The sequence below is a fragment of the Lichenostomus cassidix genome, unplaced genomic scaffold, assembly GCF_008360975.1.
Source record: "Lichenostomus cassidix isolate B80296 unplaced genomic scaffold, HeHo_3.0 HiC_scaffold_777, whole genome shotgun sequence".
In the NCBI taxonomy this organism is placed as follows: Eukaryota; Metazoa; Chordata; class Aves; order Passeriformes; family Meliphagidae; genus Lichenostomus; species Lichenostomus cassidix.
Window position 1 is genome coordinate 28639 of NW_028147916.1, and position 25326 is coordinate 53964.

The 25326-nt window shown below is 47.0% G+C and overlaps 3 protein-coding genes across 3 annotated transcripts; all 3 read left to right on the forward strand.

Annotated features, from left to right (window-relative positions):
* The first annotated feature begins 6310 nt into the window (after positions 1-6310).
* Positions 6311-9467, forward strand: LOC146420554 (endonuclease domain-containing 1 protein-like). Its single transcript, XM_085048138.1, has 2 exons — positions 6311-6633; positions 8928-9467. Exons 1-2 carry the CDS (start codon positions 6346-6348, stop codon positions 9465-9467), a joined length of 828 nt encoding a protein of 275 aa, XP_084904264.1. The 5' UTR covers positions 6311-6345.
* Positions 9468-11833: 2366 nt separating this feature from the next.
* Positions 11834-16758, forward strand: LOC146420555 (endonuclease domain-containing 1 protein-like). The gene is made up of 3 exons (XM_085048140.1): positions 11834-12211; positions 14839-15157; positions 15634-16758. The coding sequence occupies exons 2-3, from the start codon at positions 14873-14875 to the stop codon at positions 16174-16176; spliced, it is 828 nt and encodes a 275-aa protein (XP_084904266.1). The 5' UTR covers positions 11834-12211; positions 14839-14872; the 3' UTR covers positions 16177-16758.
* A 2335-nt stretch (positions 16759-19093) lies between these two features.
* LOC146420556 (endonuclease domain-containing 1 protein-like) lies at positions 19094-24840 on the forward strand. The gene is made up of 3 exons (XM_085048139.1): positions 19094-19246; positions 21279-21600; positions 23152-24840. Exons 2-3 carry the CDS (start codon positions 21313-21315, stop codon positions 23689-23691), a joined length of 828 nt encoding a protein of 275 aa, XP_084904265.1. The 5' UTR covers positions 19094-19246; positions 21279-21312; the 3' UTR covers positions 23692-24840.
* Positions 24841-25326: the final 486 nt, after the last annotated feature.

A 25326-nucleotide genomic window follows, 5' to 3' on the forward strand; every position in this document is an offset into this window, starting at 1 on the left:
CAGTTACTTCTGCTCGGCTGAAACCTCTGCTGTACCTCAGGGTTCTCCCTCTGGCTCACTCACCACCTCTTCACACCTGCTGGGATTGACACCACACTCATCCTCACCACTGCTCATCCCATGCCCCACTGCTCCTGCTTTCTAGGCTCTGGAGCCACAGGCTGCTTGACCACCCCCATGAGTCCCACCTCCTCAATCAGCAGCTCCTGGGTTGTCCTGAGGACTTTTACCCCTGGCAGTACCCAGAAATGCCCTGCCCTCCACAGCAAGCTTGTAAAACACTTAGGAAACCCAACAGAGAAAGGAATCAGCTTAGTCACTTCAAAGTCCCCTTTCTCCAGTACTGCAGTCACAACAGATTTACATTTCCCCACATTTGCTCAGTTTCTTTCTCGGGAAAAAATCTAAAGCCAAGTCACCTTGAGAACTACAATCAAATATTTTAATTAGAAGGGAGGGAGAGCATATTGAATACCAAAAGCCTCCTAAGATGTTTCAAATGTCCTCTGGACAAACACAGGTGCTGGCTGAACTCCTGGACACACATACATCTAAGGCCTGTTTGGGAAATCTTACAAATCTTCTCTCCTGGAGATCATATGAATATAGTCAGTCTCACACTGCAGAAGAGGCATTTGAGTGAGCTCTGCCACTTTGGCAGAAATGCCCTGCCCTCCACAGCAAGCATGAGAAATATTTGGGGAACCCAAAGTAAAGAATCAGCCAAAGGCTGCTTTCCTTCAGGTATTGGAGGTGTTTCTCACAGCAGCCCAGCTTGGAGCTGAGCACAAGGCTGCCCCAGCTCCACAAGCATCCTGCCAGGCACCTCTCATCCGTGATTGCCTCTGTTTTCTGCTGGGCCTGGTGTGAATGGGGAATAGGGATACAGCCCTTTGCTGAGCCCAGAGCTGGTCCATGCCCACAGTGGGGTGAAAAGCACCTCTGTCCCCTGGCAAGATGCAGCTGCACTGACATGGGAGGGGAAGTTTGCAGTTTGCTCTGTGTCTGTCCATCTCTGGGGAGAGTTCTGGGCACCAGTGTGTCACTGGGAATTTAGACACCACTAAGGAAAAATGATTTTTGCCAGCATTTGTGAGGAGATGCTGGGAGCTAAACACTTCACTGCAAAGTGATAGTCATGTAGCTTTCTTAGCCCTTTTCCAATTAGCACCATCTTTCAGATTGCATTAAAATGAACATGTTGTCAAGGGCTGTTCTGGAAGAGAAGGAAACAAGAGAATCAAGATATTGGCATTATCTGGCATCTGCTGGGCAAAATTGCTTTGGTCCTCCAAGTAGTAACTTTGGCTGCCCACTGGGAAGACAGCCTGGGAACTGCTTGCTGGGCCTTTGCCATCCTCTGGGCAAAGGAGATGCCATCTCCATCTGCTGGTTGGGCTACATGGGAGCTTCTGGATGTCTCTCATGTAGGTAGCAAATGTACTGTGTGTGGATCTGCATGAAACACATTCTCTTTGTGGCACTGCCAGGCCGATCTCCAGCTGCTTGTCCAGGGAAAATGCACATCTCATCATCTCACCCTGCAGGGACAGGCTTTTTCTGGGAAATGATAATCAAAGACATGAGGGTCCTTCCTGAGTCTCACCGGAGATCCCACTGGGAGTTTCCTGTCTTCAGCTAAATGGTAATGTAGAAAAAGGAAAATCACAACTGTCATTAATCTAACTGCTTTATCTTGCTGGGAGCTATTAGAACAGAGGAAAGTTAAGTTTATAAAAAACACACATGTCTATTCCCACGTCTTATTTCCATATCCAAAGTCAGACGAAGACAATAAATCAATACTGGATGTTTGCTTAAGCAGCTTACCCTCTGGACACAAAGACCAAACTTTCTTATTACGTAAGTTTTAGAAGATTAAACCTCCTTTGATTTCTGAGGAACTACTTTATGTGTTGTGTACCTGGATGGAATTCCATAAAGTTACACTTTATGTACACAAGAACCACCAGACTTATTCAAAATAATTACACAATAGGAGAGTTCCCCTATTTTTCCTGCTTTTACTCATGCTCTTGGTTATTATCTGCGTTCTCCTCCAATGGGATTTACACACTCAGGTTTCACACAGTGACTTTGCAAATATTGGAACAGCAAACCAACAAAACCCAAACACATCAAGTCTTTTTGCCCTTTCAGATATATCCTTCCCCAATGGATAGCACTCCATTTAAGAGGGGCTCAGCAAAATGGTATAGATGATTAATTATCTCTGCAGAAAAATCAGATCCATTCTAAGGAATACTCAAATGCCACAACAGCAGAGGTTGCTTTTGAGAATCCAGGTCACATTCATGTTTCCTCTGAAGACAAGTACTTATGCAAAAATAGTCTGATTTTACTTGACATTATTTTCAGGGAATTGCTCATTTGTGATTGATTGTAAACTCAGAGCCTCAAAATGCTTCACAATCTAAAGAACCTTCTAAGGAGGCAGATTCCTTTCTTGATGAGAACTAAAAGAGAATCTGCACTCAAGATTAGCCTGATCTGTCTCAAGTGCCGGACGGATGGTTCTGCTGTGCCAGGGTGTTTGAGGGGTTTTTCATCAGATGCTGAAGAAGTCCAGAAAATGCCAACATCATTCAACAGCAGTACTGGGAGCTAAATGCACGTCACTGCCCAGTGGGTTGGATCATGTAGCTTTCTTAGCCCTTTTCCAATAGCACCAAGGGTTCACATTCCATGAACTGAACTAGTTGCCATGTATTGTCCCAAAAGAGAAGGAAGCAAGAATATCAAGACACTGGCATCTTCTGGCCTCTACTTTAGAGAGCAGCTGGGCAAAGTTCCTTTGGTCAGTCTGGGAGCCAAACATTTCTGTCATGAAAATTTCATAAGGTTACTTTAGATGGGTCTATCTCCTTTGATTTCTGAGGAACTATTTATCTCTTGTGTATCTGGATGGGTTCCTGTGAGGTTACACTCGCTGCACGTAGGTTCTCCCTTGCTGTACCTGGGCAAACTTTCCCTTGCTGCTGGGGAACAGCACTTTGGCACAGAAACATCAGTCCTGCACCTCTGAGGCTCATGAGGAGAGGTGGTGTTCAGGAATGCTGCTGCCCAAGCGTTGTGCCACACACCTGAGGATGCTGCAGAGAACATTGATAGCCTGGCAGTGACTTTGGGGAACACAAACTGAGCGCCTGTGATCCCAGGTCCTCTAACCAGATGGTTTTTGTTTCTTCTGGGATCAATGTTGGCAGAGCCCCTTGAAGTGTTGAAAGCATCAGTGCTATTTTAGGCTGAGGCACCTCTGCTGACACCTCTGCTGTACCTCAGGGTTCTCCCTCTGACTCACTCACCACCTCTTCACACCTGCTGGGATTGACACCACACTCATCCTCACCACTGCTCATCCCATGCCCCACTGCTCCTGCTTTCTAGGCTCTGGAGCCACAGGCTGCTTGACCACCCCCATGAGTCCCACCTCCTCAATCAGCAGCTCCTTGGTTGTCCTGAGGACCTTTACCCCTGGCAGTACCCAGAAATGCCCTTCCCTCCACAGCAAGCTTCTGAAACAATTAGGAAACCCAACAGAGAAAGGAATCAGTTTAGTCACATCAAAATGTCCTTTCTCCAGAACTACAATCACAACAGATTTTACATTTCCCTGCATTTACTCAGTTTCTTTCTTAGGAAAGAAACTCAAGCCAAGTCAGCTGGAAATTTGACAACAAATACTTGAATTAGGAGGGAGGGGGAGCATGTTGAATAGCAAAACCCCACCTAAGTAATTGCTAGAGTCATCTACTAAAACACAGGTACTGTCTGAACTCCCGGAAGACGTCACGCTAAAGCCTGTTTGGGAAGTTTTACACCTGTTCCTCGTTGGAGATGATATAAAAGCAGCCAGTATCAGACTGCAGAAGAGGCCTTTGAGAACCCTCTGCCACTTTGGGGCTGCAAGCAGAGTCCTGTGCTGCTCGTTCTCACAGTAGGTTGGTTTCCATATTGCTATTCAGTATGATATTGAATTAGTTAAATATTTTTTAAGCTCATGAAGGGGATCATACCTGTGGAGGGGGACTTTTCAGAACCTTCCCTGCTTAATTTGGGGTAGATATGGCAATGCTCTGTACAGTACGGTAAAAAGATACCACTTGTGGTTCCAGTTCTCACTTTCCAGCTTCTTGGTCCCGGTATTCCTGGTCCAAAGCTGGTAAAAAGAACCAGGTGTCTAACGTCAGAGCAGGGCTGTGTGTAGCTCCACATCCTGAATCCAGTGGAAATGGAGAGAAGAATAAGAAAAGAGCAAATGTGCCAGGTGATTTGTCAAGCCTTCAGCAGTCCTCAGCTCAGACCCTTCCCAGACAAAGGTGGGCTTTGTGCTTTAGGGGCTGTGGCAGCTTCTCTCTCAGGAATTCTTTTAGCTTCCTGTCCTGCCTGCCTTATTCCAAATACTAATGATATGAAATCACTCCATCGAGTGTCTGGCAATGCAAATGGAAACATCACTGCTCTCCCAAAGCCTGTGCTGCCTCTGAAAGGACACAAAGCCCCTTGCTGGGCTGCCAGCATCACAGGGAGCTTTTCAGCTGTTTTCTCCTAAAGAAATGATCTTGCTGACTGCTGAGAATCATGTCAGCATTGAGAAAGACAAGATAGGACAGGTTGGTGTCCAGGAAATAGAAATTCCTGCAACAGTGCCTTTGACTGTACAGGAAAATCAATCAGCAAAGCTGAAGATGGGGATCAGCAGGAATCCCATGCAAGCATGGCAAGAGCTGCCCCTCAGTGCTTGCATTGCAGCAACCATTGTGCTGATAAGATAGAGGTGTTGTCCTCCATCCTGCTTGCTGCTACCATCTGCTTGGCCCCTTCATTTTCTGTCTCCATGTGTCTGCAAGTTCAGAGTGTGGGGTGGATAATGTGGAAATGCAAGCTGAGCAGCAGGACACTCATTGCCCAATGTCAGCTGAGAGGCAGCACCCCAGGTGGACCATTTGGGGTTCAGTGTTGGGTCTGACTGGAAGAGCTGCATGTTGTCAGAGACTGACGTGGTTCATGCCTCAAAACTTGATGTAAAGTTTTGCTCATTATAGCGGGAACTGTGTGGGGAGGTTGCAGTCGGGAGGCCTCCCTGAGGATGCCTGATGGGGACTTTGGACTGAGTCGGGCTGCTGAGATTAGATTGAGGGAAACCCTGTTGTTCGGTCGTTTCAGGCTGAGGGAATGGTATGCATACACAAAGGCCAAAGCCACTAGGTGCACTAAGGATGATCCCTGGCTGAGTTTGGTGTGGGGGCAGAGAACAGCTCACAGAAGCCAGGTTGACACAAGCTGGCCCGGCTGTGGAACCCCCAGCCCCGCGGGCCACATCTATGGGACTTTCACGTGGGAGGCAGCTGAGGGGGAGTCACAATCTATCAAAGACCCCCCAGAGTGCTAGGCCTTGCACCACAGGACTGCAGGTGATGCGGGCAGAGTCTGCTGCTGGAGACTGCCCCTCCCCTGGGGGACATGCCTGGACATTGCCCCTGGCCTGAGTGTGTATTAACCCATGGCATTCTGTGCTTTTGGGGGGACCACCACCACTAAGAGGACCGTCTGGAGAGGATCAATGCAACATCGTTGGGATCCACGGATGGTGATATTTTCTCTTTCCCTCTTTCTGTCCCCCCCCACCTCTTTTCCTACTTCTCTTTTTCTCTCTTTTCTCCCCTCTCTCTCTCATATTTTCTATCAAATAGAACCCATACTATTGACTGGCATGTGGTCTCGTTTGTACCTTGGTTCGGGCAGAGGTGTTTCCGGGGAACCTTGATAATTGGATCATAACACATGTCTGTGTGAACCTGGATGGGGCCAGAGACATATGGGAAGTGCAGCATCGATGTTCTTTCCCTGCCAAATGCTCCATGAGACTAAAGCCCAGCTCAGCATTGCAGGGGGCTGAGCAGAATCCCTGTCCAGTTGCAGGTGTCTGCTGTGGGAAGGTGCTCAGAGCAGGAGGAAGATGGGAAAAGGTGACCTTGTCCCAGGGCTGTTCCTCAGTTCCAAGATAACTTTTCTGTGACAATTGATTAGGAATGGAGTAGATTTGGATCGTTCCTCATACAGGCTGAGTTCTTCCAATGCTGCCTACTCTGGACACCTTGACCCCTTGATATCTTGCTCTTTTAGTGTTCTTGTGAATTTTCCACATCCAGGAGGGCAGAAGTTACCCCTTTCCTGGTCTCTCATAGTCCCCTCCTCTTCCATCTGTGCCCCCGCCTTCCACAAAAAATGATTTCAGGCCATGAGCAGCTCTCTCCAAGCTGAGTGTCCCTCTGCGTTTGCCTTCCAGGAGAACAAGAGCTCTTCACTTGAAATCCTCCCACAATGCTGTGGCTGCTGCTGCTGCAGGTGTTGGCGAGCTGCCTTTGGCTGAGCCACAGTGAGGTGGTGACATCCTTTGCAAGCTGTTCTCAGTTTTTCTATCAGGGGGTAACCCCAAATAATGCCATCATCCCGAACAACCCAGCCAGGATCTGCCAGCGCTACAACAACCAGTATCACTTTGCCACCCTGTATGACAAAGACTTGCGCATTCCTGTGTACTCTGCTTACATCTACCAGCCTGGAACTGGCCAGAGACCTAATGTGCCATTGTGGTTCGTTGAGCCCCAGGTGAGTGTTTCTCTTACAGCAATCCAGTCACTCATAGAGAAATTGCAGCATTTAACACAATATTTCTATTTTCTCCCACCCTTTTACAAACATGCAAATGGACTCACTTGTCGCTGTTGAGCAGCTAGCAGAGTAATGAAAGCACCAGTTCTCAGTGGCAAGAAGGAATGACCTTTATTGTTTTGATTTCATCATATATATAGAGTATTCAAAAGTCACCCAGATTGGTCGGTCAGAAGCCTTCCCCCAGGCCTAATTGGCCAGGCTTGCACTGTCCAAGTTCTGGGACACTGTTCCAATAACATCCAAACTTTATCTTTATTTATAAAACACAAGAAAAATTCTCATGGGAAAAACCTGTGCTAGCCACACTCACTCAATGAAATTCTTCTCATTTAGCTTCAAACACATGCACCACATGGTTCCTCTGATGCATCGGAGACATCAGCAGGAGGATGAGATCAGCCATATCCCAAAGGTGCCCAGTTTTGCAGTTTGTTTTGACAGGAACAACAAATCAAAATAAATTTCATTACAATATAAAGTCAAACAACACACCCTTCTTGTGCCCTGCTGTAATAGGAGACCAAGTGATGGGGAAAAGGCATCCAAGAGAGGCTAAATTTTAGGGTGCAGCAGCAGTACTGGGTGCTGATCTCCACTTTGCCCTGAGCTGTTCTGCATCCCTGACAGAGCTTATCTGCTCCCAGTCAAGAGTCAAATAGGGTTGGTGAGTGGCATGAGAGAAGTGAGAAGAAACTCAGAATGTGGTGTGATGACCCAGGGCCAAAGCCTAGGTAGATACAGGCACTGGAGATGGGAGGGTCAGGTAAATAGTGTGTGGGGGGGATTTCTGGAGTGTTTCAGGCAGTGCAAAATGCAGAGCATCTGTGTTAGTCCAGTCAGAAGGGTGTGATCTGCATCCGTGGGCATTTGCCCCTTGAGCACCTTTGGCTCAGGTTTGGTCCTGAAGAATCCAGCAGACAATCAGATCTCCACAGGCTAAAGAGCCTTCATAAATGTCTCTCAGCTCTTCAGTAGAAAAGGCCGAGCGGATTAAGAAGAACGTGAAATTCAGGCCCTGTCTAAGGACAATTTAGCTGGAGAGTTTTGGGTAAAAATGAGCCACATTATAATGAGCCACTAGCATAATGCCTAGTTCCAGATGAAGGCTAAATATTTTTCCCTAAAGATGAGAAGAAAGGTGTTGGACTTATGAAAAACATAATCATTTGTACTTGTTACTCACATGAACTTGAGCAAATAATCTGGTCTGGCACCACTGCAGCCTCCACATTAGGGGAGGGATAAGAAATTCTGTCTTTTTGTAGATTCATGGGATCATAGAATGGTTTTTGTGGGAAGGAACCTTAAAGATCATCTCAATCCAACTCCCCTGCATGGGCCAGGCCACCTGCCACTAGACCAGGATGCTACAAGCCCTCTCCAACCTGGCCTCTTCCTCCTGAACCCTGAACCCAGGCCACCTGAAAAATCTTGATTTTGGTAACTTTCTTCAGAGGCCTTTTAGGAGTATTTAGTTTTCCCAGGACACTTTTGGGATTACAGGCTCCTTGAAGAAGCTGATAATTTCTAACTTCTCTACAATGATGTAATGATCCTGAAGAAGATGATCCCTGGCACAGATCAGCTCTAAGACCCATTCTTAGCACTGCAATAGCAGATTTCATCCACATTGAGATGGATTATATTTTTTCATTACAGAGCAAAAGTGTTCTTGCTTGAATGAACTGTAGCTCTCCTAGGGAAACCTCAGCTCCAGGACTGCTTTCCCAGCACATCTCCCTGTGTATGGGCTTAGAGGAGGCAACCTCTGGTGTTCCACGATTCGGGTACACCTGTAGCAAGCACACATAAAATCCCAGAATGGCATGAGGGGATGCAGGGAGAGCCCTGGGCAGATTTGGGCTGTGGAGACAGGAGGAAAGGGAAGCAGATGTGGCAGGGATGGTGTCTCACCAAAGTCACCTTTCAAACCCAGGAGTGCAGAATGCTTTTTGTCTCTTGCATCCCCCCACACTCCCAGCACAGGCTGCAGGCTGGATCACAAAGGTCACAAGCCAAACTGAGAGCAGTCAGATTCTGAGCTGCTTTCTCTTTAAAGCTCTGGTGCTCATGCAGGAGGGGCACATCTGTGATTTCTCTGAGATTCATACATTTTCATACACTGAGATCACAAAAAATGGGATCTTGGCACTCAGAGACTTCTGCTTCAGAATAATCTGTTTTCATTACACATCCTCTAACACATTTTCTTCTTTTTCCCTGCCAAGCTGATCAATCAATCTTATCTCAAAGATATGAAAAAAGAGGATTTCCTCATAAAGAAATACAATATCAATTCAGACATAATTAGCCAGAGCCAGGCTATCAACAGTGACTACAACGGGATTGGTTTGGACCGTGGCCATTTGAACCCGGTTAGCCATCACAATAGCAACAACAGCAAGTGGGCTACCTTCACTCTCACCAATGCAGTGCCCCAGGACCTCACACTTAACAGGGGTGCCTGGAAAGTCTTTGAGACCAAAACGATGGTGGATAATGCCATGGGCTGTGACACCACCTATGTCATCGTGGGTGCTGTGCCTGGGAACACCAACATCGCCAACGGAAGGGTTAATAAACCCAGCCACCTCTGGGCAGCAGCCTGCTGTGTGGTGGGCCAAAATCCCATGAAGACTTGGGCTGCCGTTGCCAAGAACGACAAGAACGAGGTCCAGAACATCATGCTTAAGGATCTGGAGATCAGCTTGACCCAGTTCTATGGGAGGGGACAGGTTTCTCTGTTCCACAGAAACTGTCCCCGCTAACAAACATCACACACTGTGTGGAAAAGGCTTGGTGTCTTTCTCAACATGTCATAGAATTAGAGAATCATAGAATGGGTTGCATTTGATGGGACCTTAAAGATCATCTCATTCCATCCCCTGCCCTCTACAGTGACAGCTTCCACTAGACCAGGTTGTTCCAATCTCTGTCCAGCCTGGCCTTGATCTCTTCCAGGCATGGGGCAGCCAGAGCTTCTCTGGGCAACCTGTGCTAGGGCCTCACCACTCCCTCTGTACAGAACTTCTCCCTATCATCCCATCTAACCCTGCCCTCTGGCAGTGTGAAACCATTCCCTCTTGTCCTGTCACTCCACATCCTTGTCCACAGTCCCTCTCCACATCTCTTGGTGAACTTCTAGGTAGTGGAAGGGGATCCAACTTCTCCCCAGAGCCTCTTCTTGTCAAGGCTGAACACCCTCAACTATCTTAACCTGTCTCCATAGCTGAGGTGTTGCAGACCTTGGAACATCTTTGTATCCTACTCTGGATTCTACTCCAATAGGTTTGTGTCCTTCTCATGTTGTGGGCCCCAGAGCTGAACACAGCACTCCAGGTACAAGGACAAGATTCTGGACAACCTGCTCTAGCTGATCTTGCTTGAGAAGGGGTCTGGACTAGAAGACCTTGAGAGGTCCCTCCAAAACCTAACAATTTAGTGATTATGTGATCCTGGGATAAGGCTTTGTTTGCTTGCTTTTGAAACTGCATCTTGACAGCAGCAGCTGAAGTACCAGAGAGACAGAATCAGGCATCAGATATACAAGAAATTTGAGCAACCAAAGCTAAATGTCCGCGATACACTGCTTGGATACCTTCATTCTCTGCTGTTCTTCGGAAGCTTGTCTGCAGATGTATGCGAAACGAATTGGGGAAATTATTTCATTATATTCACGGTATTCAATATATTCAATGTCACAATCAAAAGATCAGTGTATGGGGAGATAATTTAGTTCTTGAGTAGTTCACAATAAAAATTATTTGCAGCACTGCTGGTTTGCAAGGTCTCCTCATATATAAACCACAAGTTGCTTCATGCTGAAATTTCTACTACCAGTAATGTCACAGTACCCAGAACATCAGTGCTATTTCAGGCTGAGGCACTTCTGCTGACACCTCTACTGTACCTCAGGGTTTTCCCTCTGACTTGCTCACCCACCTCTTCACACCTTCTGGGATTGACACCACACTCATCCCATGCCCCACTGCACATCCCATGCCCCACTGCTCCTGCTTTCCAGGCTCTGGAGCCACAGGCTGCTTGACCACCCCCATGAATCTCAACCTCAGCTCCTGGGTTGTCCTAAGGACTTTCATCCCTGGCAGTACTCAGAAATGCCCTGCCCTCCACACCAAGCTTGTGAAATATTTGGGAAGCCAAAAAGAGAAAGGAATTAGTTTCATAGAATCACTGAATGATAGAATTTGAGAAGTTGGAATAGCCTCCAAGGTCATCCAGTCCCACCATCCTCCCAGCACTGTCACTGTAACCCTTAAACCACTAATCTATATCAGCCAGTGTCAGATCCAGATGCCTCTGAAGCACCTCCAGGGATGGTGATTCCAGCACCTCCCTGGGCAAACTATTCCATTGCCTGACTACATGACTGTCACTGTTGAGCAGCTAGCAGAGTAATGAAAGCACCAGTTCTCAGTGGCAAGAAGGAATGACCTTTATTGTTTTGATTTCATCACATATATAGAGTTCTCAAAAGTCACCCAGATTGGTCAGTCAGAAGCCTTCCCCCAGGCCTGATTGGCCAGGCCTGCACTGTCCAAGTTCTGGGACACTGTTCCAACAACATCCAAACTTTATCTTTATTTATAAAACACAAGAAAATTTCTCATGGGAAAAACCTGTGCTAGCCACACATGACAGTTGAAAGCTTTTTTTTCTAATATCTAATCTGAATCTCACCTGTCTCATCCTAAGGCCTTTTCATCTAGTCCTCTCACTACTGGCATGGTGGAAGAGACCAATCTAAACCTCATTACAACCTCCTTTCAGGTAGCTGTACAGTGCCCTGAACCTGCTCTTCTTGGGACTAAAATCGAATCCTAATGTCTAATCTAAGCCTGCCTTCTGTCAATTTGAAGCTGCTCCCTGTTGTCCTGTCACTCCAAGCCCTTGCCCAAAGGTCCTCTCCAGCTGAACCACTTTCAGGTTCTGGAAGGGTCTTTCAGATCTCCCCAGAGCCTTCTCAGCACCAGGCTGGGCATGAATAAGGACTCTTAAAAGGCCATGGCAATCAGGCAAGGGAAAATATGCAGCCTGGCCATATTAATTGTATTCTGAGAGGCTGCAGAAGAGCAGGCTGTGAACATCTGGGTGTACTCAGAGACAGACCAGTCAGTCTAATGCCACTAGAGATGTTCTGCAAGGAGCAGAAACACATGTAGGTCCCCATTCATGGGGAATGAGGAAATAGACAGAGAGGTCACCAGACTCAGATATTTTCTCCTGACACGTGATGCTGCAAGAACCTGGGAGAAATCCTGAGGAAATTGCAAATAGCAACTGTCAACCCACTTCAGGGCAGGCATGAACAAATCTCCTTAAATAACTACAAAAAATTTCTCTTCTCAGTGAAATTCCCTGTTTATCGCAATGGGCAGATTTACGACCAGGTAGATATTGCACTGGGACTCCTGAGGGATCAGCCAAGTGTTTCTGCAGGGAGAAGAAGAAAGGAACTCTTCAGCTGCCTGTTCTGAGGCTCTGCTTCAAGGTAAGCTCTCCCTCCTTTCTCAACATTGACACCAATATTTCATGTCTTTCCTGAGCCTTGGAATAAATATATATAGAGAAAGCCCAGGCTGGAGTTGCTGAGCTCCAACATCTGCCCTCCAAGGAGCAATCAGTTTATGTATTTTTTAATGCACTGAATTTTGCAGCTCTTTAGCATTTTCTGTAAAGGAGGGCAAGGACACAAGGAATGATTTGGGAAAGAATTTCAAGCCAAGTCACCTGGAAAAAAACGATCAAACTGTTGAATAAGAAGGAGGGGTGAGTTTATTGAGTAACAAAACTCTACCCATGGCCTTGCTAAAGGCCTTTGGACAAACACAGGTGGCTGAAATCCTGGACAAATTCTCTCTAAACCCTATCTGGGAAATCTAACAACTCTGCCTTCCTGGAGCTCCTATAAAACCTGCCAGTGTCAGACTGCAGCTAAGGCATTTGAGAGTCCTCTGCCACTTTGGGGCTGCGAGCAGAATCCTGTGCTGCTCTTTTCAATGGTAGGTTAGTTTCTATATAACTGATTTTAAGTTAGATATTAAGTTAATTAGATCTTTTTTAATGTTGTGGAGGGGGCCATGCAAAAGGACTTTTCAGGAACTTCTCTGCTTGATTTGGGGCAGCTATGGGCATGCTCTGGAAAGCACTGTAGACAGTCACCACTTGTGGTTCCTGTTCTCAGTTTCCAGCTTACTGGTCACCTCGTTCCTGATCCGAGGTTGGTAAAGGGAAAAAGGACCAGATGTCTTAGGTCAGAGCCAAGGGTTTATGTAGCTCAGTATCCAATGTCAGCTGAGAGCCAGGCCCCCAGGCTGGACTACTTTGGATTCAATATTAGACATGGCTGAAGTCTGCTGCATGTCTGTGTGAACCTGGATGGGGCCAGAGACATATGGGAAGTGCAGCATCGATGCTCTTTCCCTGCCAAATGCCCCATGAGACTAAAGCCCAGGTCAGCATTGCAGGGGGCTGAGCAGAATCCCTGTCCAGTTGCAGGTGTCTGCTGTGGGAAGGTGCTCAGAGCAGAAGGAAATGAGAATGGCATGAAGCTGAGTCAGGAGTTTTAGCTGGTTATCAGGAAGAGGTTTTTCATTCAGATGGTGGTTGAGGCCTGGAACAGTCTCCCCAGGGAAGTGTTCACAGCATCATGCCTGCCTGAGTTCAAGAACTGTTCGTACAATACTCTCAGACACATGGTGGGATTTCTGGGGCTGTCCTGGGTGGGGATGATGATCCTGTTGAGTGCCTTCCAACTCTGCATATTCTATGATTCTATCATATTGGGAAATGGGGGTTTCAGGCCCTGGGTGTTTGCAGGACTTTTTGACACTGCAGCAGTGCCAGTGATAATCTGAGGTCCTCACCAATTGAAGAAGGTTGGAAAAGGTGAACTTGTCCCAATGCCACACTTCAGTTCTACAATAACTTTGCTGTAAGAGCTATTTAGGCATGGGGTGGGTTTGGAACACCCCTCAGGCAGACTGAATGCACCCACTGATGCCTCTTCTAGGCACCTAAAACCCATTTTAGAATTCAACCTGTTGTGTGGAAAAGAGAGATTTGCTCAAACCCTTTGTGTTTAGTCTGTCAGCACCCCATGAAAGTCAAAACCCTTCTGCCTGACCAGTCTGTCAGTGTCCTGTTGTGGGGACTCTTTACTGAGCAGTTCTTTGGGTTTGACCTGACTTGTTCAGGGTCATACAGCAACCAGAGAAACCCCTCCTGGGTCTCCACACCTTTACCCACTGCCAGCAACTCCCAATGCCCTTGGAGGTCTTACTTTAACTGCTACACAATTACACTTTTTATTAATAAAATGGTGACAGGTTAAGGGTTGAGGCTTGCCAGTGGAAGTATCTGAGGGCAAAAAGATATTCAAAGCCATATACTAACTCAGAGCAACATACTAATGAGCTTTAATCCCCAACAAAAGCTGGCTTGAGGTAATCATTCAGCATGCATAGAGTAGGATTCTTACCCAATAGGCATCCTTAAGGGGAAAAGATAGATTCAGCCCATTGACTGATCCCAGAAGTTACAATGGAGTCTTCCATCACATGTCCCCATTTTTAACTCACTTTTATACTGTTTCTTTACATTTAGGTGGAGATCCAAGTGTAGTCATACCATTTAATAAGTAAAGGGTGACCATACATTGGGGGTGGATATCTCAGTAAAGTACATGCAATAACCTTGGGATGGGGGTGTGTGCCAGTGCAAGGAGAGTGATTTCACCATGATTCCTGATTCAACAGCAGGACATCTTCATTTATCTCTCATGGTTTTCAGCTGCCATGCAGTTTATGAGCTAGGAAGTACCATCAAGGTGCCTCCTCTTCAAGGGTTTTGACAGAGCCTGGCCATGGTGTCTCCACTCCAACCTTTGTTTAGGTCCCCTTAGATTGTACTGTGTGTGGGAGGCCAGGTATGCTGAACATGTTTCATCCAGGGAAAAGCAACCATATTTTCCCTTCTAACTTCTGTACCATTATCCTTTTATCCCCACTCATCTCCTTACACAATCCTATAGTGCTGCTGATTTTTCCATACCCAGGAGGACAGAAGTTACCCCTTCCTTGGTCTCTCACAGTTCCCTCCTGTGCATTTGCCTTCCAGGGAACAAGAGCCCTTCACCTGAAATCCTCCCACAATGCTGTGGCTGCTGCTGCTGCAGGTGTCAGTGAGCTGCCTCTGGCTGGGACACAGTGAGGTGGTGACATCCTTTGAAACTTCATGTCCTCAGTTTTTTTTCCGGGAGATTCCCCCAAATGAAGCCCTGGAGCCGCAGAACCCAGCCTGGATCTGCCAGCGCTACAAGAACCAGTATTACTTTGCCACCTTGTATGACAGAAAAATGCGTATTCCTGTGTACTCTGCTTACATCTACCAACCCGGACCTGGCAAGAGACCTAAAACGTGGCTGGTTGAGCCCCAGGTGAGTGTCTCTCTTACAGCACATCACCCTCCAATCATTAAAAGCAGTATTTAAATAACCATTTCTATTTTCCCCCACCCCTCTACACACATGCAAATGGACACACTGCATGAGATTCATTTCATTTAGCTTCAAACACCTGTACCACATGGTTCCTCTGATGCGTCTGAGACAACAGCAGGAGGATGAGATCAGTCATATGCCAAAGGTGCCCAAATGAACAACAGAAGAAACCCATATCAACTGTTTCAAAGGAAGGCTAAATATAATGCACTAAATGTGAAATGAATTTCCGAAATAAAAAAGTATTTGCACTTGTTCCTCATAGGAACTTAAGCAAATAATCGGGTATTGTACCACATTAGGACCAGACAAAATCCAAGATCTTGACACTCAGAAATATCTGCTCCAGGGAAATCTGTTCCATTATTGCTATACCCAATACTAACACCTTTTTCTCGTCTTTCTCTGTCAAGCTGATGGGCCCAACTTATCCCAAGACTATGGAAAAAGAGTGGACACTCTTAAATCGATACAATGTCAGCTTAGAGAAACTCAGCCAGAGCCAAGCTATCCTTCATGACTACAAGAACCTGACAGGTTTGAATAGGGGCCATTTGAACCCCAATGGCCACCATGATGACTACAGCAGCAGGATGGCTACCTTCACCCTCACCAACATAGTGCCCCAGGATGAGAAACTCAACGGCGGTGCCTGGAACAACTACGAGCAGCAAACAATGATCAGGAGGACCCAGGGCTGTACAACCACTTATGCCATTGTGGGTGCTGTGCCTGGGAACAACTACATTGCCAAGGGCAGGGTTAACAAACCCAGCCACCTCTGGTCAGCTGCCTGCTGCGTGGTGGACAACTACATAAAGGCTTGGGCAGTCATTGCCGAGAACGACAAGAACCAGGTTCAGCTCCTCACGCTAGGGGAGCTGGAGGACACATTGACCCAGCTCTATGGGAGGGGACAGGTTTCCCTGTTTGACAGTGACTGTCCCCGGGACTAAGCCTCACATCCTGGGTGAAAAAGCCTCAAGAGATTTTGCCACATGTCATAAAATCACATAATGGTTTGGGTTGAAATGAACTTCAAAGACGATCCATGTAGTTTCAGCTCCCCTGCCATGGGCAGGGACACCTTCCCCGAGATCAAGTTACTCCAAGCCCTATCAAACCTGGCCCTGAGCACTTCCAGGGATGGGGCAGCCAAAACTTCTCTGACCAAGTTCTCTGCCAGTGCCTCACGACCCTCACAGTCAAGAATTTCTTCCTAACATCTAACCTCACTCTCTTTCAGTTTAAAGCCATTCCCTCTTGTCCTGTTACTCCATGTCCTTGTCCAAAATCCCTTTTCATATCTCTTTAAAACCCTTTAGACACTGGAAGGGGATCCAAGTTCTCCCAAGAGCCTTCTTTTCTCCAGGCTGAACATCCCCAGCTCTCTCACCCTCTCTCCAGTGCAGATTTATGGAAAACTGATTTGGGGAAATGTAGTGTATGTATTCAATGTCACAATCAAAAAATAAATGTCAGAGAAATAATTTAATTCCTGAGTGGTTCACAATAAAAATTACTTGTGCAGTGCTGAATTGCAGGGTCACCTCATATGTAAATCACAAGCTGCTTCCCATCTAAATTTCCACCAGTGGTAAAGTCACAGTGCATAGAGAATCCTTGTGGCAGGTTGGGTGTCCAAATGCAATCAGAGGATGCCATTAACATCCACACAAGTGTCAGCAGCAGACTCCAGTGATTTCTCCTCTGATTGTGCATGGACAAAGTGGAGCAGGGTGCCAACAGCTCATACAAGATACCTCCATGGCTCTAGCAATGAGACTTGCAATTTTGATGTCCTCTATCTTGATCCTTTGGGGTTTGGGGTCCTGTGCAACAAGGAGTTCAACGGGTTCTGTGGGTTCAGGGTTACCCCATACCCAGATTGCCCCACTTCCCCTGGGGAGGGGTTCTACATTGTGTAATGCAGCACTGTGGAATTGGGGAACACTTCAGGGGTCTTTGATGGTTTTATGGCCCCTTCTAATGATGCAATTACTGTTGAGCCCTGCTTTGTTATGCCCCTTGGGACTCATAAGAAAAGAGTGAAATTGCCAAGATAAAAAGCACTCCCACACCACCATCAAATCTGCTTCTAATTTGTCTTCTCCCTTATCTGGCTAACCACACTTTGTTTAAGACATCAGTCCCAGGTCAACTAGGACAAAATAAACCATAGGACTCATTGAGTTTGTTTAAACCACCTTCAAGTCTATGACACCTCTGCTTGATATTTATGGTTGTAACAACCACTTTGTCATTACATTATTTCCAGACTTTTGGATGTGGAAGAAATTGAGTCCAATTTAGATTTGAATGAATGATCATAGCATCAAAGAACATTTTGGGTTGGAAAGGACTTTAATGACCATCCAGTTCCACCCCTCTGCCATGGATAGGGTCACCATGCACTATCCCAGGTTGCCTCAAGTCCCATCCAACTGGGTCTTGGACACTTCCAGGGATCCAGGGGCAGTCACAGCTCCTCTAGGCAACCTGTCCCCGGGTGTCACCACCAAGACAGTAAAAAATATCTTCCTAATATCCAATCTAAACCTACATGCCTTTCATTTAAAGCCATTTCACCTTGTCTTAACGCTGTGGTTTAATTCCAGCCAGCAGCCATGCCCCACACAACTGCTCGCTCCATGACTACTGGAAACAGGGAGAGAATTGGAAGGGTAAAAGCTGGGAAACTCGTGGGTGGAGATAAAGACAGTTGAAAAGGGAAATCCAAAGCCATGCACACAAGCAAAGCACAATGAGGAATCCTTTCTCTGCTTCCCATAGGCAGAAAGCTGTTCAGCCACCTCCAGGAGGGCAGGGCCCCATCCCACCTAACTGTTACCTGGGAAGAAAGAACCCATCACTCCAAATCTCCCCTCCTTCCTCCTTCTTCCCCTCTCTTTGCACAGTCAGCACGATGTCACATGCTCTGGACTATCCCTTTGGTCAGGTGGGGTCACCTGTCCTGGCTGTGTCTCCTCCCAACCTCCCAGGCACCTCCAGCCTCCTCGCCAGCTGGGCACTACAAAAAGCAGAAAAGGCCTTGGCTCTGTGTAAGTACTGCTCAGCAATAGCAAAAACATCTCTGTGTTATCGATTCTGTGCTCAGCACAAATCCAAACCACAGCCCTATACCTGCCACTGTTGAGAAAATTAAGTCTACCCCAGCTGAAACCAGCACACCCGTCAACTCCATGCCCTTGTCCAAAGTCTGTCTGCAGCTCTCTTGGAGACCCTTAAAGTACTGGAAGAGGCTCAGAGGTATCCCCAGGGCCTTCTCAGCCTCAGGCTGGTGGCATGAATAAGAGGTGTTAAAAAGCCATGGCAGTCAGGCAAGAGAATAGATGTAGCCTGGCCATATTAATGCTATTATGAGAGGCTGCAGAAGAGCAGACTGTGAATACTTGAGTGTAGTCAGAGAAAGGCCAGAGATGTTCTGCTGGGAGCAGAAACACATGTAGGTGCTGCAGCAGCAGCAGCAGCTGGAGCTGGTGAGAATGAGGAAATGAACAAGGAAGTCAATGGACACTATTAACTAATAAGGACTGATGATAATAATATCATGCTGAAAGTCAGCAAATTTGGGAGAAATTCTGAGGAAACTATAAAGCCCAACTGTCAACCCATTTCAGGGTGGGCATGAACAAACTCCCCTTAACAAAAATAGAAAACTTCTCTTTTCTGTGGAATTCCCTGTTAATGAGAAGGGGCAAATTTATGACTGGGACTATATTTAACAGATCCCGACATATCATGCTGCAAGTCAGCAAATTTGGGAGAAATTCTGAGGAAACTGTAACAAACAACTGTCAACCTATTTCAGGGTGGGCATGAAAAAACTCCTCTGAACAAATATAGAAAACATCTCTTTTCTGTGAAATTCCCTGTTAATGAGAAGGGGCAGGTTTATGACTGGGTATATATTGCAGAGGCACTCCTGAGGATTCAAGCAATTCTTTCTCCAGGGAGAAGAGGGAAGGAACAGCTCAGCTGCCTGTTCTGAGACTCTGCTTCAAGGTAAGCTCTTCCTCCTTTCTCCACATTCACTCCAATATTCAAAATCTTTCCTGAGTTTCAGAATGAATATACTTAGGCAAAGCCTATGCTTGGGTTACTGAGCATCAGGGAGCAATCTGAGTTTATAAATGCACTGAATTTTGCAGCACTTTAGCATTTTCTGTAAAGGAGGGCAAGGACAGAAAGAGTGACTTGGGAAAGAAACTCAAGCCAGCTCACTTGAAAATTAACATCAAAATGTTGAATAAGAAGGCAGGTGGAGATTATTGAGTACCAGAGCTCCACCCATCACCACGCTAAAAATCTCTGGGCAAACACGGGAGGTGCCTGGAATCTGGGACAAACTCACTCTAAACCATGTTTGGGAAATCTAACAATTCTCTCTCTTCATGGTGATGCTGTAAACCCAGACAGTCTCAGAGTGCAGCAGAGGAATTTGAGAGTCCTCTGCCACACTGGGGCTGCGAGCAGAGTCCTGTGCTGCTCTTTCTCATTGCAGAATGGTTTCTTTATAAGTTAGTTAGATATATTTTAAGCTTGCAGAGTGCGTCCTGGAAAAGAACTTTTCAGGAACTTCTCTGCTTGCTTTAGAGCAGCTGTGGGCATGCTCTGCAGAGTACTTGTGGTTTCAGTTCTCACCTTCCAGCACTTGTGGTTTCAGTTCTCACCTTCCAGCTTCTTGGTGCCAATATTCCTGGTCCAAGGCTGGTGCAAAGAACCAGGTGTCTAAGGTCAGAGCAGGGATGTGTGTAGCTCAATATCCTGAATCCAGTGGAAATGGAGAGAAGAATAAGAAAAGAGCAAATGTGCCAGGTGATTTGTCAAGCCTTCAGCAGTCCTCAGCTCAGACCCTTCTCAGACAAAGGTGGGCTTTGTGCTTTAGGGGCTGTGGCAGCTTCTCTCTCAGGAATTCTTTTAGCTTCCTGTCCTGCCTGCCTTATTCCAAATACTAATGATATGAAATCACTCCATCGAGTGTCTGGCAATGCAAATGGAAACATCACTGCTCTCCCAAAGCCTGTGCTGCCTCTGAAAGGACACAAAGCCCCTTGCTGGGCTGCCAGCATCACAGGGAGCTTTCCAGCTGTTTTCTCCTAAAGAAATGATCTTGCTGACTGCTGAAAATTATGTCAGCATTGAGAAAGACAAGATAGGACAGGTTGGTGTCCAGGAAATAGAAATTCCTGCAACAGTGCCTTTGACTGTACAGGAAAATCACTCAGCAAAGCTGAAGATGGGGATCAGCAGGAATCCCATGCAAGCATGGCAAGAGCTGCCCCTCAGTGCTTGCATTGCAGCAGCCATTGTGCTGATAAGATAGAGGTGTTGTCCTCCATCCTGCTTGCTGCTACCATCTGCTTGGCCCCTTCATTTTCTGTCTCCATGTGTCTGCAAGTTCAGGGTCTGGGGTGGATAATGTGGAAATGCAAGCTGAGCAACAAGACATTCTATGCCTAATGTCAGCTGAGAAGCAGCACCCCAGGTGGACCATTTGGGGTTCAGTGTTGGGTCTGACTGGAAGAGCTGCATGTCTGTGTGAACCTGGATGGGGCCAGAGACATATGGGAAGTGCAGCATCGATGTTCTTTCCCTGGCAAATGCCCCATGAGACTAAAGCCCAGCTCAGCATTGCAGGGGTCTGAGCAGAATCCCTGTCCAGTTGCAGGTGTCTGCTGTGGGTAGGTGCTCAGAGCAGGAGGAAGATGGGAAAAGGTGACCTTGTCCCAGGGCCATGCCTCAGTTCCAAGAAAACTTTTCTGTGACAATTGATTAGGAATGGAGTAGATTTGGATCATTGCTCATGCAGGCTGAGTTCTTCCAATGCTGCCTACTCTGGCCACCTTAACCCTGTGTTATCTTTCCCCCTTAGTTTTCTTCTGATTTTCCCCCCATCCAGGAGGGCAAAAGTTACTCCTTTCCTGGTCTCTCATAGTCCCCTCCTCTGCCAGCTGTGCTCCCCTGCCACAAAAAAAGGTTCCAGGCCATGAGCAGCTCTCTTCAAGCTGAGTGTCCCTCTGCATTTGCCTTCCAGGGTAAGAAGTGACCTTCACTGATATCCTCTCGCGATGTCGAGGCTGATTGTGATTTGGTGGCACTTGGCGAGCTGCCTCTGGCTGGGACACAGCGAGGTGGTGAAATCCTTTGCAAGCTGTCCTCAGTTTTTCTATCAGGGGGAACCCCCAAATAATGCCATCAACCCGGACAACTCAGCCAGGATCTGCCAGCGCTATAACAACCAGTATCACTTTGCCACCCTGTACGACAGAAAAGCCCGCATTCCCGTTTACTCTGCTTACATCTACCAGCGTTTTAAAGAGACCCCAAGACCTCAAGGGTGGCGGATTGAGCCCCAGGTGAGTGTCTCTCTTACAGCACATAACCCTCCAATCACTAATAGAAAAACTGCAGCATTTGACCCAACATTTCCATTGCTTCCCACCCCTCTACACACATGCAAATGGACACACACAAAGGGATTCTTCTCTTTTGACTTCAAACGCCTGCCCCACATGGTTTCTCTGATGCATCTGAGACATCAGGAGGAGAATGAGATGAGTCATATCCCAAAGGTGCCCAGTTTTCTGCAGTGACCTGACAGGAACAGAAAATCAAATTACTTTGCATTCCATTACAAACTCAAACAACGCTAACTTACCCTTCCTTGCTGTGGTGGGAGGCCAAGTGATGGGGAAAAGGCATCCAAGAGAGGCAAAATTTGACGGGGCAGCAGTACTGGGCTCTGATCCCCACGTTGTCCTGAGCTGTTCTGCATTCCTGACAGAGCTTCTCTGCTCCCAGTCAAGAGTCAAAGAGACTTTGTGAGTGGCATGAGAGAAGTGAGAAGAAACTCAGAATGGGTGTGGTGGTCCAGGGACAAAGCCTAGGCAGGCACAGGCACTGGAGATGAAAGGGTAAGGTTAACAGTGGGGGGATTTCTGGAGTGATGTTTCAGGCAGTGCAAAGCGAGGAGCATCAGTGTCAGTCCAGTCAGAAGGCTGTGATCTCCATCCGTGGACATTTGCCCCTTGAGAACCTTTGGCTCAGGCTTGGCCCAGAAGTATCCAGCAGACACAACAGACACAGAAATCTCCACAGGCTACAGAGCCCACCCAAACACCCTTCAGACAAACTTCAGGAGAACAGGCCAGGCCAATTGCAGAACACAAAAAGAGGAAATTCCTGTCATTGCTAAGGACAGAGTAGCAGGAGGGAATTTTGGGGGAAAATGAGCCACAGCAAGTATCCATATGCCCAGTTTCAGAGGAAGTCTGAAAATGTTTCCCTACAGATGAAAAGAAAGGTGTTGCAGATATGAAAAAAATAATCATTTGCACTTGTTCCCCATAGGAACTCGAGTAATTAATCTGGTCTTGCACCACTGCAGCCTCCACATTTAGCAGGCAGAAAATCTTATGTGGAATCATAAACTCATATAGTGCTTTGTGTTGGAAAGAATGTTAAAATTCTCCTCAATCCAAACCTCCTGCACAGGCAGGAAAACCTTTTACTAGAATAGGTTGCAGTAGAGCCACATCCAAGCTGTACTTTTCCTCCTGGACCACAGGCCCAGCCCACCTGAAAAATCTTTGATTTTGGTATCTTCTTTCAGAGATCTTTTTGCAGTCTCATGCATTCACCCAATTTCCCAACACAGGCTGCAGGCTGGATCACAAAAGTCACAAATCAAAATGAGAGCTGTCAGATTCTGATTTTTTTTCACTTTAAAGTTCTTGTGTTCATCTATGAGGGGCAGCCCTATGATTTCTCTCTGATTCATACATTTTCATACATTTAGATGGCAGAAAAAATCATGCTTGTTACTCAGAGTCTTCTGCTCCAGAGAAAACTGCTCCATCACTCCCTTCTCCAAAACTAACACTATTGCATCTTCTTTCCTTGTCAAGCTGATTGACTCAACTTATTCCAGAGATATGGAAAAAGAGTTGGATTTTAGAACTAAGCACCCTGACCTCCTTGAGGACCTCAAGAAGAGCCAGGCTGTGGTTGATGACTACAAGGCACTCCATGGTATGACCCGTGGCCATTTGAACCCCAGTGGCCACCACAACAGCTATGGCACAAAGTTGCCGACCTTCACCCTCACCAACATAGTGCCCCAGGATGCGAAATTCAACAATGGTGCCTGGCAGGAATATGAGGAGGGAACGATGAGAGAGAAGACCGAGGACTGTGAAACCACCTACGTCATCACAGGTGCTGTGCCTAGTAAACCCCAAAACCAACAGGGAAGGGTTAACATACCCAGCCACATCTGGTCAGTTGCCTGCTGCCCAGCTGAGAAGAAGGCTTGGGGGGTCATTGCTGAGAACAATAGTAAGAGCAAAGTTACAGTTACCACACTGGAGGATGTGCAGAACACATTGGCCAAACACTATGGGAATAGAAAGGTTTCTCTGTTCCACAGTGACTGTCCTCTCAAATAAGCCTGACATGCTGGCTGGAAAAGGCTCAGGAGCTTTTCCCACCTGTCATAGAATCACAGAATGGGTTGGGTTTGATGGCACCTTAAAAATCATCTTGTTCTGAGCCCCCTGCCATGGGCAGCTCAATCTTCCACTAGACCAGGGTGCTCCAAGCCCTGTCCAGCCTGGCCTTGAACACTCCCAGCGATGGGGCAGTCAAAACAACTCTGGGCAACTGTTGCTTGTACAACAGCATGCCCACGGTAATTAATTTCATTATAATATCTACCCTGCCTTTCACCACTCAGAAACCATTCCCTCTTGTCCTGTCACTCTTTACCCTTGTGCAAAGGATACCCTTGTCTCCAGCTCTCTTAGACACCCTTTAGGAACTGCACTTCCAGGAGTCTCCCACAGGCAGAACACCCACAGCTCTCTCACCCTCTCTCCAGAGCAGATGTGCTCCAGCCCTTGGAGCACCTTCATGGCCTCCTCTGGACTCCAATCCAACACTTTCATGTCCTTCTTGTCTTGTGGGCCCCAGAGCTGGAGGCAGCACTGCAGGCAGGGTCTCACCAGAGCACAGTAGAGTGGGACAAATGTCCTGTGCAGCAGCTGTGCTGCTTCCTTCTCTGCTGTGTTTCCAGCTCTGTCCCTCAGGGCTTGGCCCTCACCTCCCTAGGAAGGTTGTGGGACCAGGGCACCTCAGGTTGCCCAGAGATCTTGTGGTGGTGATTACTCCATGTGTGGAGATACTCAAACCCCAACAACACATGATCCTGGACAGCCTGCTCTAGGGGATCCTGCTTGAGCAGGGGCCTGGACTAGAAGATCTTGAGAGGTCCCTCCAAAACCCAACAATTCAGTGATTTTGTGATCCTGGGAAAATGCTTTGTTTGCTTGCTTTTGAAACTGCGCCTTGAGAGCAGCAGCTGAGCTATCACACAGGCAGAATCAGGCATCAGATCAGATATACAAGAAGTTTGAGCAGCCAAAGCTAAATTTCTGTGATACACTGCTTGGATACCTTCATTCTCTGCTGTTCTTCTGAAGCTTTTCTGCAGATTTATGGGAAACTGATTTGGGGAAATATAGTCAATGGTTATTAAAGATCAATGTGTGCCAGATCATTTACTTTGCAGGAGCTTACAATAAAAGTTATTTGCTGCAGTGCTGGTTTGCCGGGTCATTTCATATACAAACCAAAAAGCATTTCCTGCTGAAATTTCTATCACCAGCTGTAATGTCACAGTGCCCAGAGCATCCTTGCAGGAGATTGGGTGTCCAATCACTTCCACACAAGCCTCAGCATCAGACTCCAGTTACTTCTGCTCGGCTGAAACCTCTGCTGTACCTCAGGGTTCTCCCTCTGGCTCACTCACCACCTCTTCACACCTGCTGGGATTGACACCACACTCATCCTCACCACTGCTCATCCCATGCCCCACTGCTCCTGCTTTCTAGGCTCTGGAGCCACAGGCTGCTTGACCACCCCCATGAGTCCCACCTCCTCAATCAGCAGCTCCTGGGTTGTCCTGAGGACTTTTACCCCTGGCAGTACCCAGAAATGCCCTGCCCTCCACAGCAAGCTTGTAAAACACTTAGGAAACCCAACAGAGAAAGGAATCAGCTTAGTCACTTCAAAGTCCCCTTTCT